The sequence below is a fragment of the Rattus norvegicus genome, chromosome 20 (assembly GCF_021556685.1).
Source record: "Rattus norvegicus strain SHRSP/BbbUtx chromosome 20, alternate assembly SHRSP_T2T, whole genome shotgun sequence".
NCBI lineage: Eukaryota > Metazoa > Chordata > Mammalia > Rodentia > Muridae > Rattus > Rattus norvegicus.
Window position 1 is genome coordinate 29,480,653 of NC_141553.1, and position 16,150 is coordinate 29,496,802.

The 16,150-nt window shown below is 50.8% G+C and overlaps 1 protein-coding gene across 2 annotated transcripts in view; it reads right to left on the reverse strand.

Moving 5' to 3' along the window:
- Positions 1-16,150, reverse strand: part of Cdh23 (cadherin-related 23) — a 382,621-nt gene that overhangs the window by 129,159 nt on the left and 237,312 nt on the right. For both annotated transcript variants that reach the window (XM_087596750.1, NM_053644.2), the window contains 3 exon segments: positions 4,950-5,014; positions 2,816-3,053; positions 498-603 (listed from right to left, as the gene is read on the reverse strand). In XM_087596750.1, the coding sequence (XP_087452876.1) occupies positions 498-603; positions 2,816-3,053; positions 4,950-5,014 (409 nt within the window).

Sequence of the window (16,150 nt, forward strand, 5' to 3'; positions counted from 1 at the left end):
GCTCTGTGCTCGCCCACCAACCGGCCACTATGGTGGTAACAAGGTGACTTTGTCATTGTTCTCCTGAACTCCACAGACCATGGCTGCTGGGAAAGGACTCCTTCACTGTCTCCTATTTCATTAGATGGAGATTCTGCCCTCCAGAAAAGGCTGCAGCCTGTGAAGACTAGGAGGTAGCCACACTGCGCTGCCCGGAGGACAGTGAGGTCCATTCATACTGCTCCCTTCATCAGCTCCAGTCACCTCAGGCTTCAGGCTGTACCCACAGGGCTGGCTGTGGGCCTCAGACCCAAAGAGAGGTCTGGCTGGCGTGAGACAGCTATTGGCCTTGGGGAGAGATGATCTCCGGCCACATCTTATTCTAGCCACAGGGGGCCTGGCAGCTTCCAGAAGAGTTCGTCGAGTATGGGAGAGGGAGGGTGCCCCCACCCCTGGAGGGTGTCATGACTGTTAGGGTCCCACCAACTCTCTTCCCTACTGGGTCCCCCGCCACATACCTCCATAGCCTTCATACACACTGATGTCAAAGTAGCTGCCGAAGGCGGACGCGTTGACGATGCTGTAGGTGATCAGGTTGTTGGGAGGGGAGTCTTCATCTGTTGCCTGGAAGAAACAGGGCAGTCAAGGCCCGGCGAGTCCACCATGGACCTGGGGACAGGCGAGGGTGGCAGAGAGGCAGCCCAGCTCCTCTCAGGTCTTCTTTGGGTGATGTGCTTAGGCTACCTCGTGGCCCAGGACCTCGGGGACCCTCTTGTTTCTCCACAGGAACCCACTCTCTGGCTCCCAGAATAACTCTGTTCCGTCCACTTGTGGGCACAGGGGTGGGCTGGAAAGTGGAGAGGCCAGGTTGAAAGTGGGGCTGCCCCCCTCCCCCTGAGAAGATACCTGGCATGTCACCGATCCATATTCTTGGTCTCAGATCCCAACACCTCAGGACATAGTGCCTCCCTAGAGATAAGCCCACCATGGTTGGGAGTCAGTTTGTCCCCAAGGGTCCATACGGTGATGGATTGGTCCTCAGGAGTGTGGTAGTAAGGGATAGTGGAACTTTTAAGAGGCAGGGTCTAGTGTGAAGTGGTTACGTCTCTGGAGGCTCTGTCACCAGCATGGATTAATTTAGTTTTTGAGGGATCCTGGTTAGTTTCCTCAAGATCAAATCGCTACAGAAAAAGCATTGACTGACTCTGTTTTGCTTCCTATGGAGCTGTGTGAGCCTCCTCCTCTGTTCTACTCATGATGCTGTCTATATCATGGTGAGAGAACCAAGGAGTGCTCATCAGAGGGCGACTTGACTGACACACACAGCCTACTTCATTTTCGTTATAAAGTAGGCAGCCTCAGCCGTTGTGTTCTAGCAACAAAAAAAAAAAAACAAAAAAAAAAAAAAAAAAACAGACCAAGACATGGGCCCTTGTGCATCCCGCTCATGCCCTCACGCCCACTGTGATTTCTTAACTGCTGCTTGCAACCAGCCCATTGGCCTTCTCTGTGCAGGACCTATGGCTCACCAGTGCAGGAGCACACGTGGCTTGGCGCAGCAACAGATCCCTGTTAGACACATGTAGCATGTAGCATGTAGCATGTAGCATGTAGCAAGGCAGAGGAAGCAGGCATCTGGAAGGGGCCAGGGATCTTCCCTCCTCTGGCTCGAGGTATGAACTAGCCTCTCTCCAGAGTGTCTCTGATTCTACAGAGCCTCCAGGACTTCCCAGCTTGCTGGGGCCAAGTCAAAGGGAAGAGCGGGGTCTCTGAGGAAACCATGCCAGGGTGGGTGTCACACAGTCCCACCTTTTGTGCACCCTGTGCCCACCATTGCCTTCATCTCTAGTTTCAGAAACAAGCTCCAAGGGGAGGCCCTGGGTCCTGTCACTTTGGACGTGGGCATAGGTGAGAGGTGAGGGGACATGAAGTCCCTGGTTGGAGATCTCTGCTGTGCACTAGGGACTTGCTTCAGGGAAACCCTTGAAGAACAGAGTCTCCACTTCAGGTGAGCCCTGCTCCCTCCCCACAGGCTATGCCATCCTACCCATCTCTCTCCTGCGTTCCCTTTTGTTGTCTCCGTGGACATGCTCAAGTGTATATGCACACATATGTGCAGATGCATGTGCACCTGTGTGAATTGCATGTGTGGGGGTCCAGAGGTTGATATCAGATGTCTTATTCATCGATCTTCGCCTTATCTTTTCAGAGAGAGTCTTTCTCATTGCCACTGGATCTTGTCTGTTGGCTCACACAGGTCCTCCTGCTTCCCCACCTCAGCACTGGGATTATAGGTGTGAGGGTGTGAGTTAGCTTATTTTTTTTTAAAGACTTATTGCTTTATTTTATGTATACAAATATACTGTAGCTGTCTTCAGACGCACCAGAAGAGGGCATCGGATCCCATTACAGATGGTTGTGAGCCACCATGTGGTTGCTGGGAATTGAACTCAGGTCCTTTGGAAGAGCAGACAGCGCTCTTAACTGCACAGGCATCTCTCTAGCCCATGAGTTTTTACAGGTGTGTTCAGGACTAAACTCAGGTCGTCATGTTTAAATGGCAGCCCTTTCCTATTGAGCCAATTTACCTCCCCTCTGGACAGTCTGATGGTCTTGTGACAGGACTTCTACCACTCTATGGCCTTTTAAGGAACCTGAGTGTTCTTATGATAAATGGCCTGATATCTGGGTTGAGGTAGACACTCTGAAGGTGTCCCTCTGAGTCTCTAGGGGCAGGAGGTGATGCTCAGAGGAGCACCAGGCATGTAGATGAAGTTTAGCACCTCCTGCAATAACTCAGGGAAAGAGATGACAAGTTTAGGGCCCTTCGCCTTACCCTGAGCCGCACCAGCTGTGTGACAGATGGCTCATTCTCCCTCAGAGCACCCACGTAGGCATCCTTCTGGAAGGTGGGCACATTGTCGTTGACATCCAGCACATTGATCCGGACCCGGCCTGTGGTCTCCTCACCGCCACCATCCCGGGCAATGACAGTCAAGGTGAAACGCTGGATAAGCTCATAGTCCAGCCGGGCTATAAGCATGATGAGGCCTGTGTCCTTGTCCAGTGAGAACCTGTGTTGGGCAGGGAGGAGGAGAGGATGCCAGGGTCAAAGCAAGCTGTGGATGAGCTCCTGCAGGGGCTGAGGACTATGTGACAGGCCCCTCTGTGTGAGCAGGCACTTCAGCCCAGGGGTGTGTTTGAATAGAGAATCTGGGATACGAACTCTGCTCTCTGATAGTTGGAGAAGGGTTCTGGGTCCTCTCTTGAAGCTGACCTTATCAGTTGCTGGAGGGATCAAGCCTTTGGGAAGAGGATGGTAGAGGTATTGTGGGTGAGACCAACCGTCAACTGGTCCCTCTAAATGTGCCCTCTAGAAACCCACGTTAGCCGGCCGGACCATGTAGTGTATGTTCTGCCTCTTCAGTAGATACCCACATTCAAGTCTGGAAGGCCGCAGCTTGAGGGGCGGGGGAGCCCTAGGTCCAGAGATGGGAAGAGAGGAGAGAGCTAGATGACCAGGTCCCTGAGAGCTACACCACCCTGTGCGCCCAGCCACTGCTATGCCTCTTCCTACCGTTGCGGTATCAGTCACAGAGTGTCCTGCGGTGCACCCGACAGAGTCCTAGACTCTTCCTGATCACTTGTAGACTGTGTGGGCTGTGTCTGCAAGCTCACAGCCAGACTACTTCAGTCAGTCCCAAATGCACAGGGCTATGCAGTGTGTGTGGTGTGTGTGTGTGTGTGTGTGTGTCTGTGTGTCTGTGTCTGTGTCTGTGTCTGTGTGCGTGCATGTGTGCGTGCACACACCTACACATGCCCACAGGTACACTTGTTTGCACATGTGTATGGAAACCAGGGCTCAACTTTAGATGTCATCCCTCAGATACCATGACATTTACCTTGTTTTTGGTGACAGGGTCTCTCACTGATTTGGTCAGGCCATCTGTCCTGTGAGCCCCGGGGCATCTTCCGGTCTCGCCCTTCCCTGGGATTACAAACTCATGCCTAGCTGATATTTTTTCTTTTTAAAACATGGGTTCTTGGGACCAAACTCAGGTCTTTATCCTGTCAGGGTAAACATTTTCCTGACTGAGTCATCTCCCCAGGCCTAGGCTACTCATTCTTAGCAGCAGACCTGCCCTCTGAATTCAACAAGGTCTTTGATCGTGTTAACTTCACAGACCTCCCCTTGGTTGTGGGGAACTGATGAGGAGAGAGGCAGCCGGAGGCTGGCAAGGAATCTACCTAGTAGCTGCTGCTTGCTGAGTTCCACCTCCTAGAAGTAGAGGCCATGTGTCTGGTGGTAAAGGCCACGTACAGAGGCCAGGTCCTATTGTCTCCTGGCTGTGTGCATTCTGTAGGTAGCTTAGCTTCCCTGAGCTTGAATTTCCTGTCAGATGGATGCAATGAGAGAGCAGAGAATGGTGTTCCTTATCAGTAGGAAGGGATGATCCAGGACCCAGACTGATGCATGGTGAGTGACTGAGTCAGGCCTCAAATGTCCTCTGTGGCTGCTGGTAGCAGGAGTATTGTTAGAACTCCTGAGCCTCACAGATGTCCCATTCTCCACTCCTGAAGAAAGAAACCCTATACCAGAGAGCTCAGGGGCGTAGCGAACTGATTCTAGTAAGATCCAGACTGACAGGCTCGTTTCCTATCAGTGGTTCTCAACCTGTGGGTCGCGACCCCCAGACCAACATGTCAGGTACCCTGCATATCGTTACATATCTTCATCATGATTCATAACAGTGGCAAAGCTTACAGTTATGAAGTAACAATGAAAATAATTTTAAGGTCAGGGGTTACCACAACACGGTAGCTATATTAAAGGGTCACAGCAGAATGAAGAAGGTTGGGAACCCTTGCTCTAGTATTCTGATTCCTGGAGCTTTCCTGAACATAGGGCAGTTTGTAGGACTCTGTGAGTCACCAGAGGCTGCGGCCAAAGGGTTGGGGCAGGAACTTACCTGTCGGGGTCATCACTGAAGAAGTAGTTGACTTCCCCAAAAGTGCCCACGTCATTGTCTGTTGCCTGTGGAAGTAGAAGATGAGGCTGTCACTGCCATGTCAGGAACGAGTGGGCCCCGGGCAACCATGCTGTGTCACTCACTTCTAAAGACTTCCTGTGGCCCAACCAAATGGTCCACAGTCCATGCTGTTCAGCAAGGTGGTCAACGGCCACAGACGGCTATCAGGGTACACTGGGAACTCAGCCCTTCTAGAAGGTTCTTGTGGCTGGGGCTATCAGCTTCTGCTTCACCCTGGATATGGCTGCAGTCCACAGGGCAGGCTAAAGCATATCTGGGCCTTCCTTCCCTCTCCTTTCTTCTGTCTTGCATATTCAGCAGGCCGTCTGCATAGGGCACTGCTCTTGACATGAACCCTGGCCCCTTCCTAGGCTGAAGCTGTAGGTCTGGCTAGCTGTGGCTTGCCCCCACCTGCCAGTCGGGAAAAGCCTGAGCTGACCTTGGGGCTCACTTACATCTGCTTTCTTCTCAGGCGCCTCTCTAAGATCGTATGTGAATAGAGACTGCAGCTAAAAATACGCGTTTTAATGCCTTTCTGCTCAATATTTTCTGAGGTTCTTTTTTAAAGCTCCCAGATTCTATGAAATCTATTAAATTCTACGTTCTTTATAATAAACCTGAATTTTCATGAGACGCTAATGCGTGTTCCGTATATCCAGTTCCGGAAGGCAGATAGATGAATAATATATTTCTATCCCAAATGAATGAAATGAAAAATATGTTTATACCCAGAGAATTAAGACCTTAGTTAACCAGAAAATGTGGCTATTCATAAAGATGCCATTTGTGAGGGCTCTGGGCTGCCTGCACTCGGGGCAGTGCCTCCTGAACAGGTTTCCGCTCAGTGTCTCCATAGCGATGATCCGAGAGTCTGTGTGCAGACAGACCCCGTCCAACACCAGGATCCCAGCCAGGTTCAGAGCCGGGTTAAGCTTCTCAGTGTAGGTAAGGCTAAACCCTGGGGGCTCTTTGGCCTGAGCCATTCCTCATGCCAACAGCCATTACCAGCATCTCTCCCTGACTGACAGAGGGGCCATCCTTACAACAAACCCAATGGATAGATGGGGAAACTGAGGCACCACCAACAGTTCACCCAAGGCTCACAGCTTGGAACAGAACAAAGCTCACTTTGTACCTGATGCCTGTGGCTTCTGAGTGACCTCCTCTAACCTCAAGAGGGTTGTTCCAGAAGGAAAGGAGCCAGGACGTTCCAGGAGAGAGGCAACCATAGCTCTTCTAATGCCTTTGTTCTCCCCTTCCAGGGGTGGAGAAGGGAGGGTTGGGAAAATTCCTTCCTTCCATCCCTACGTCCCAAGGACGAACCAGCATTGGGGCTATCACCAGATATCAGCACTGTTTCTGTGTCTGAGGAAAAACTGGTAGCATGTCATGGAGTCCTTCGGTGGAGGCACAAGATGGAGGTCAGTGGCCCCTGTGGGACCGAGCATGCTCCTCCTCTGAGGAAAGGGCTGGTGGTGCTGCAGAGTGCAGCCTTTGCCTGCTGGGCTCTGGCTAGCACAGTGCCTGGCACAACAGGAACAGGCGCTTCTTGACTCCCAGAAATGAATGGGCAACACCCAGCAAGAAAAGGAATGTGGGGGAGGGGAACGTGAAGCGAGACGAAGGGAAGGGTCCATGCTAATCACGCTTGTCAGCACCACTGAATCTAGAATCAAATAAAGGGCAACCTGCTAGGCACCTGCGTGAGGGGGTTCCCTTGAACAGGTTACTTGAAGTGGGAAGACCCGTGCTAGCCATGGGTGGCATCCCACATAAAAGGAGGTGGAAGAAGGAAGCTGCAGTCTTTCCTGTTTGCCTTCACTCTTGCTGGCAAGTTTCTCTACACTAACGCTGTTGCAGTTGCTGCTCCTGCGGGAGGTGGTGGTTCTTCACTGACAGAGACCAGCACCTTCTGGCTTCCAAGTAGATTGAACACCGGGTATTTTTCCCTCAATCCCCTAGACTTTGAGTACTAGCCTGGGACTGCTGAGGTACCCAGCCTTGTGCACTGAACACTTGCTTCTCGGTTTCACCGTGTACAACGAACATTATAGTTAGGATACACAGACCTTATCCTGCAAACCAATCTGATGAATTGAACTTCGATATATATTCATTCTCTTGGTTCTGTTCCCCTGACTAATACAGAAGGATTTCACCCAGGGAGAAGAAGGATAAAAGTGATCCATCAGCCACACAAATATACGTCCTTGCCTTGGGGGAAGTTCCCATGTAGGTCTGAGGATGGCCCTTCTCTTTTGGGAGCCCTACAGAATTGCATATAGATTGTCCAGGCAGGAAGAACTGCTGAGATCCCCTAACCTAGCCCTTTACTCTGGAGTTTGGTCCTAGAACAGCTGAGGCCTAGAGGGGTCCACTGGTAAGTCCTTGGGGACCAGTTGAGACTATCATAACATAGATGCTGGCCTCTTCCCTAAGGACCACCCTCCCTTCCCTGGGTGGGTCAGGCTCAGTATAGCTTCCAAAGAGCCTGGTCGGTCCCTAGGGCCCTCTCACTGCCTGCCCAGGCCAAGGCTGATAAGGGAACATTTGTGAGCCCTTCGGTGTTACCATCTAATGACTGTGTGATATATTTAGGCCCAGCGCCAAGGCGAGGGCTGGCTTTCGATTCTCAGATGGATGAAGCCAAGGTGAGGTCAAGAAGCCATGAAGCCATCAGGTGGGAGGGGAGGGGCCACACCAGCTTGTCCCTCTAGCTTGTGCAGTCACCTCTAGTTCAGGCTTGACCACAGACAACTCATAGGACAGAGTAGGCTGTGCTGCTCTATGCCAAGCTTAGGGTCCTTCTCTGGCCTATCTCACCTGCTCCTGTCCTCCTTGAAACCAGCCTTGGTTAATGCTTTAACCTACAGCCCCTTTAACTTGGGTACCCCAGTGCAGGGTGGAGACGAGCTGACAGAATCCTAGCTGGGGCCTGGAGTGAGATATACTTGTGTGTTTGTCTATAACTACATCTGTGCCCATCTGCATGGTGTATATAATGTATACTATATATGTATACATTATAACATGGTATTAATGTATAATAATAATAATATAATGTATAATAAATGAGTCTCTGTATGTATAGATCTGTATGTGTATATATGTATACTATGTACATGTATGTATATATGCACATATACATATGTGTTGGTATGTATTGTATATATGTATATGTATGTACATGTATATATACATACGGATATATGTACATATGTGTTAGTATATATTATATATATGTGAACATGTGTAGGATTATGCATATATGTGTCTGCTTGTGTGCACATATGTATGTGTGAATATATTTATCTGTGTGTATATGTGTGTATGTACATATATGTGTTTGTGTATTGCGTATGTATGTGTGTATACAAATGTATGTATATATGTATGTGTTTTTGAATGTGCACATGCATATACGTGTGTGTCTGTGTGTGTATATATATATATGTATAATACATACATATATATATATATATGTTTGTGTGGATGTGCATATGTGCGTATTTGTGGAGTATGTCCACATGCATATCTGTATGTATGTGTGTGTGTCTGTCTATATGTATTTGAGTGTATGTTTACATGTGTGTATATGTGTTCTTGGAATAATATCTGCACACACGTTTGTGTGTGTAGAGACCAGAAGTCAGTCTCAGAAATTCTTCCTCAGGAGCCATCCACTTTGCCTGAGACAGGATCTCTCACTCAGACCTGGAGCCTGCTAGTCAGGGGAGGCTGGCTAGCCAATGAGCCCCAGGGATAGATTCTCCTGTCTCCTGTCACTGTGTACCAGCACTGAAGTTACAAGCAGGCACCACCACACTCAGGTCCCCATGGGGTTCTTAGGGGGTTTTAGGGGTCAAACTCAGGTCCCTCATGTTTGTGTACAATACTTGACTACTGCTGGGCTGTCTTCCCAGACTTAGAAGTCTCTTTTTTTTTTTCGGAGCTGGGGACCGAACCCAGGGCCTTGCGCTTTCTAGGCAAGCGCTCTACCACTGAGCTAAATCCCCAACCCCTAGAAGTCTCATTAACTGTGACCATATCCTGCCAGGTAGTTACTTATAACCCGTCTTCCATTATGGCTTCTGTATGAAACGTCCCCACATTGAAGGCTTGGTTCCCAGCTAGGATGCTATTTGGGAAGGTGCGACCTAGATGAAGGAAGTAGGTCAGTAGGTCAGTAAGGCATGTCCCTGGAGTATATTGCACCTGGCCTTTTTGTGCCATGTTCTTGTGTCTATCCTTCAAATACCGAGGGGCAGCACTCATCACATACTCCTGTTACCATGATGTCTGTTGAAGGGCATGAGACCAAAGGACCATGGGTCGGACCCTCTGAAACCATGAGCTGAAACAGAATCTCCCTCCATTAACTTGTTCTGTCAGGCATTTTGGTCTCTGCTATGAAAAAGCAACTTTTACCAGTGAGGGAACAGAAGCTCCATGATGCTGAGTTACCCGTCTTCACGTCCCTATCTACATCCATTTTGTGCCTTGAGGGACATGGGACCCCCGTGTTACCCTCAGGGCTGGATATGAGTGCACCCATGTGCTACTACTCTGTGCGGTCAGGCAGCTGCTGGTCTGGCTCCATCCTGCCCAGCTCTGTCTGCTCGAGCATCCAATAGGTCATCGCCTTCTTCAGACTGTCTTACAGCAGATACCTGATGTCCACTGCTGTATCAAGTGACAGACAGGCCAGGCTCACATAAGGATGTGCTCAGAGGCTTGTGGGTGGAGAATAGAATTCCCCTGTAGACACAAGCACCCCTCCCCTGTCAGTCTAGAAAAGAGTACGTGGGCATCCTGCAGGACACTCCTGGGGCCTCCGGTTCAGGCTGCAGGAATGGAGGGGAGATGACATAGTTGGCCACACAGGTGTCTCAGACTGCACCTGGCTACCAAGGCAACCCTGAGTCCCAGGTGAATGCTTCAACTATCCTAGTAACCCCTTCAGGTACTTGTGTAGAGGCCACCACCCCACCTTGTCTCAGTTAGAAGCTGTGTTGACACAGGATATCTATATACTAGTATATCTATATACTATCTGTATGCTAGCACAATTTACTAGCAAATCTGATGGCCTCTACAGGGACTAGAGAGATGGCTCAGGATATAAGAGCACTAGCAAGTGCTTCATGACGCTTGCTGCTGGACAATCGGCGTGGTGACTCACTGCCTGCTGCTGTGTACTGACGGAACAGAAGTCCAAGACGCTAGCCCTTCGGCAAAGTGTAAGGTTCACTCCACCGGCCAAGCCTCTGAGGTCTATGCGTACACCAGCTCTTTCACAGGACTTGAGTTTGGTTTCCGGCCCCATGTCAGGAAGCTCACGGGTGACCTATGACCCCAGTTTCAGGGAGTATGACGCCATCTTCTAGCCTCTTGTAGGCACCTGCACACACGTGCACACACACACACACACACACACACACACACACACAAATAAGAATGTTTTTAAACAGTTATTACTGTTCTCTGCATAAAACAAAACAAAAGCAAAAACCTTCAATGGCTCCTTATTACTTGATAAACTAATCCAGGCCAATACCCTGATGACAAGGCTACCTATATCCCAGCCAGCCTTCATCCCCGATGTACCCCAAACTCCTCCCAGTGTGCATTATTCCATCCCTTCATTCAAAAGTCTTGACCTACCCATCAGGACCCACCCAAAACACCCTTCCCTTATAGAGCTCTCGGGATACTCCTTGGCCTTGGCCAGGAGTCTTTGGTCACATCTCTCTTGGAATGTATGGCATAATCTGGGGTCCTGAAAGTCATGGATACCCACTTCCCTGTGGTAAAGGAGACACTTCCTCCAACAAGGTCACACCGCCCAACAGTACCACTCCCTTTGAGCCAAGCATATTCAGACCACCACAGAAGTAATCAGGGTTTGAGGTGCTTCGTGAACCCCAGGTTGCCCCCGATTAATCTGTATGGTTCTTCACTGGCCACAAGAGCAACAAATTAGATCTGAGCTTCTCCTGGGTGGGCTCTGAATCTCTGCCCATTGTGGAAGAGTCAGTCTTCCCCTAGCTGCCTTTTGAATAAGATGTAGAATTCTCAGCTCCTCCAGTGTCATGCCTGCCTGGATGCTGCCATGCTCCTTGATGCAAATGGCCTGAACCTTAGAATGTGTAAGCCGGCCCCAATTAAATGTTGTCCTTATAAGAGTTGCCTTGGTCATGGTATCTCTTCATAGCAATGGAGACCCTGACTAAGACAACTTATAAAGACCAACCCAGTGACAGCATGGAGGTTGAATGACTCTTCATGGGGTATTGCAGGCGGGGCACAGTGGAAAGGCAGGCAGATGGAGGATGGCTGACCCACCTGGAGGCTTTTGACAGCACCCTCCCTCTTTCCCTTGCTACTCAGTAAATTCTCTATAGCCTTTCCAGTGTGTAGGATGCTGTGCCAGGAACCAAGGTGTCATGTCCTCTTCGAAAGGTGACTTATGATCAGAGTAGAGAGAGAGAAATGGCTGGAAAGAACTAGCTAACTAGTGGAACACAGTGGTTGGAGCCATGAGGAGATACAGCAAAGAGCGGGCGCTAGGTGGGGAGTGGCTTGGAGAGGCCAATCTTAGTGGCAGGAGGTTCTGCAGTAAGGTGTCTGGTGTCTGCAGGACAGCTACTGGCTGTACACGGCAGGACACCCAAGCCTGGGGACTCAGGACATGTTTGTCTCCGTCACCGATCCTTCCACAGAATCACCTGTCTCCATGGCCAACTGATGTCCCCATGTCCAGCTTCTGCCTCCGTGGTCAGCACCTTGTCCCTGAGGTCAGCACCTGCCCTGTGTTTAGCACACATACCTGTGCCCATGGTCAGTGGTCAGCACACCACTGTGGTCAGTTCCTAACCGTGTGGTCAGCATCGCCCCTGTGGTTAGCTCTTGTCCCCATAGTCAATGGTCAGCACTGCCCCTATGGTCAGCTCCTGCCCCACAAGCCTTTACTCTGGGGATAGTCATGCCAGGCTGGGGTGCCAGGGCCTCCAGTTTCTGAGGCATCTCCTCAACCTTGCCTTACACTGCTTTCCTGGCAGAGCGCAGTCTGCATTTGAGCTTCGCGACTGTAGCCATAGCAGTTATTTTCGTGATGGACAATGTCAGCACAAGTGTAATTTTCTGCTGTGGACGGAAAGGGAAAAAATAAATACACATGCGGAGAAAATTCCAAAGGTTAAGACAAGGTGAGTGAGGAGTCTGGAGAGGGAGGGGGAACGGTGCCCAGAAACTTGAGTCTCTGCTCAGCGCAGGGATGGGAGGGGCAGTGGGACTCCCCCTCTCTCCTTAGAGCATTTCACTACAGGCCACAGATTTTCCTATGCTTTCATTCTACCTTCCCAATAGCTCTGTGGGACCCCCATTCTACGGATAAAGGGCGGACCTGGGGCTCTGTGGGGTGAATTAGCTTGCCCAAGGTCACACAGCCACAGTACTGGGATGTGGAACAGGAGGTGGTAGCCTGAACTGTTAACCATGTGCCTTCCTGATCCTCCTGCGAACGGAGGAGGAAGTCTGGGTGGTTCCCATCTAGAATAGCCAGGTGTTCCCTACAGGCACTCCTCTTGTCTCAGTGGCGCTGCCCCTGCTTGGGTGTCCTTCCAGCCTTGACTGAGAAAGACAGCTCATATAGCATGGGCTTGGCTCTTCCAAGATGTAACCACTCAGTCAGGGGGTTGGAACCTGGAAAAGGTGCCTTCCCCTGACTTCTAAAGAAGGCCCCCAGCTCCGTGCATGCTTGAACTTGGTCTGTGTGGGTATCTTAGACCTAACCTGTAGGGAAGAGCTATTTGTGTGGTTTATCCTGACATCTCTGCTGAGGGTTGGGGCTTCCATTCTGGTGAAAACAGGTACCACACCCAACCTTCAGCATACAGGCCTCCCTGTGCCTGTGGGTCCAGGACTCACAGCAAGCCTAGCATCCTAGAGGTACTCCGAGGGACTCTCCTTGCCAACAGGGAGCAGGTCCTCACATGTGCTTCCTGAAAGTGCCCTCCTACATAGCTATTATTCTCAAAGATCCTTTCTAACTCAATTCCACTAGATGAAAGTGTCCTAGCTCAAGATACCTGCTCTGCCAGCAATCAATCTCTCTCTCTCTCTCTCTCTCTCTCTCTCTCTCTCTCTCTCTCTCTCTCTCTCTCTCTTTCACACACACACACACACACACACACACACACACACACACACACACACACACACACACACCCCTCCCTTGACTTCATTAAGGTTCATCAGCTACTGCTGAGCCTTTAAGCCCCACTGGTTCCCACTGGTTCCTACTGGTTCCTACTTGTTCACACCAGCCCTATATGGTCATACTCTGGGCCTCCTTCCAAACATAGCCCCACTCTTTCTGGATGCTGCACTCTGCTATCTGACTCTTTTCCTGTTTGGACAGGAACCCCAGAATACCTCAGCCCCTTTTTGTAGCCTAAAAGTTGTCCCTTACTCCTCCTCCTGTTCTGCATCTTCCTGGATCTTTCTACATAGACCCTATCTCTCTGAGTCTCAAACAGACCCTCTTCCTGGTATCCTGGCTTTTTCTTGTATATACTTCCAGTATCTCTCTTTTTCTCTCTGGCTCAGGCAGGCAGAGATCTCCCAGGTTACTAACCCTGAGCCACATAGATCATACGCACACTCCTCCTTAGTCTCAAGTGCTCCCACCAGCCCCTTCGGTCCCCTCCCTGCCTCTCCCGGCCACCTGGACATCTCTCCCAGCATGCCTGTAGGCACATGCGCAGTCACGCGTACGCGTCCAGACTCCCTGCACGTGCGTACAGGGGTTTCGTTTCTGAAGCACAGCACGGCGGGCCCAGCTGCCAGGCTACCTTCCAGGCAGCGCTGTGTCCCAGAAACCTAGCAGGCATCGAGTACAGTTCTGCTCCCATGCACAGATCCGCAGAGAAGGGCACCGGGCACAATTTGTTCAGGAAACAATAGCAATGTTTGACATGTCATAAGGATTGATGGAGCAGAAATTTACATGCCAGAATGCATTTTTAAACAGTTCCAGCGAGCCCTGGTGCTGTGCGGTAATGCTTTACACATTCATCATCACCCAGGCCCTTGGAGCTGATCCTCAAACCAAGTGAGAATGCTGGGATCTGCTGAGAAACTTTCCCTTTCGCCCACAAGTGCGATGTAGGACTAGAGAGGCTGGCATGGGTGGGAAGAGGCTCCGCTGGTGGGACCTGAGAGCACGGAACTTTCTTTTTTTTTTTTTTTTCTTTTCTTTTTTTCGGAGCTGGGGACTGAACCCAGGGCCTTGTGCTTCCTAGGCAAGCGCTCTACCACTGAGCTAAATCCCCAACCCCGAGCACAGAACTTTCTATATGCTCCCCCCAAAAGGGTGTGGGTGAAGGCTATAGCCAGCAGATGACCGACTCTCCATGCTTCTTGGCGATGCCTAGCACATTGGGAAATTTCTTCCTCAGCTCAGATGGAGTGGGGTTGAGGGTGGGACTGCAGTAGTCATGTGGTGTGGCAGGATGCTGTTGCTCTGAGTGATGTGCTCTCCCCGGGATGGCCATATCAATGGAAGAAGAGCTACTGATGGGGACTCTGGGGAAGTTAGGACCCTGAGTGATCAAACAGTGGATGGTCCAGAGAGCAATGGAGCCAGAGGGGTGACCACAGGTTAAAGGGGAGATGACAGCCGGGGCTGTAGGTAAAGGGGAAAGAGACATACTGAAGGAAGTCTCTGGAGCCTACTCTAGGCTTTCTGAGCCTGTAGGAGGTCTGGAGCAAGGTACGTTACTGAGGAGGCTGGAGCTGGAAGCTCAGAATCCCCCAGTTGGAGCATAAACAGGAAAGGGTGTGCTGGGGTGCTGGGGGCTGCAGAAAAAGGAAAACGGTGGCTTCTCTCCCTGTGTCCCAGTGGGGACCTGGGATGGCCAGCTGTTGCCCTATTACCCATCTCCATAGCAGATATGATCACGGCACTGAACGCTACAAGGCTTCAGCACCTTTCTCATGGCGTCTTCCTGGAGCGGCTATCAATGGTGCAGTGGAATCAGTGTTCATTTGCTGTCCCCGCTGGGCTCGCTGCTGTTCCAGGGTGAGGAAAGTGCTTGTCCCTGGAGTTCTGGAGTTCAGAGTGAGGCTGGCACAAAGATCATCTCTTCTAACAAGGACGGTTGTGAAGATATCACTTCAGGGTGGCACAATCTGTATTCTGCCCACAGTGCCAACTCTGGACCTGAGTGTGACCTGGGCTAGGGTCTGCGTGCTGCGCAGGCACCTGAGCCATCTGCCTGATTCTGGGTTGCTTCCTACCAGCAGACCACCGCCACCCAGCCTTGTGCCTCTACCTGTCACTCAGTCCTCGGGCTCCTCCCAGGTGCGGCTTGGTCCTGGATCATTAACCTGGGACGAGTAACTTCCTCTGTTAGGAGGGTTCTTTCCCAGCCTCCTCACCATCTGCACACTGCTTCCCTCTGTCAGGCTCACTTTGACTGCCTGGGAGAGCACAGGTTCCCAGGACAGAAGCTGAGAGGGGTTAGTGTGGCCCAGGCTGGGGTAGGCTGACCTCGAGGCAGCCGACGGACAGCATGCAGTGGGAAGGTCATGGATGACTTGCTGGTACCTGTCTTGAGCCTTCCTAGCTCCCTAGAGCCTCCTAGAATCCAGGGAGCACCTGGCCCTTGAGGCTTTGCCAGACTCAGTTGAGAAGAAAGGCGTTTATAGGTGCTGACTTGGAAGGCTCTACTTAGCAGAGAGACAAGCCTAGAGTCTCAGATGCTGAGCAGATGGGTTTCCCAGGAGGAAAGATTGACAATGAAGGGGCGAGGTAACAGGAGAGGGGAGGGGAAGGATGGAGACATTATAGGAGGATAGGAAAAGGGAGGGGAGGAGAATCCCTAGTCCTCAGCACACTGTCACGTCCACCCTGAGCCTCAGTTTCCTTATCTATGAAATGGGGACAATAATCCACTCTGAGCTTCAGTTTCTTTATCTATGAAATGGGGACAATAATTCACCCTGAGCCTCAGTTTCTTTATCTGTAAAATGGGGACAACAGCCACTGCCATCTCATGAGGCTGTGGCGGGGTTGATAAAGACAACTCAAGGAGAGTGTTTTCTGCTGTGTCTGGCACACAAGGACAACTTTCTAA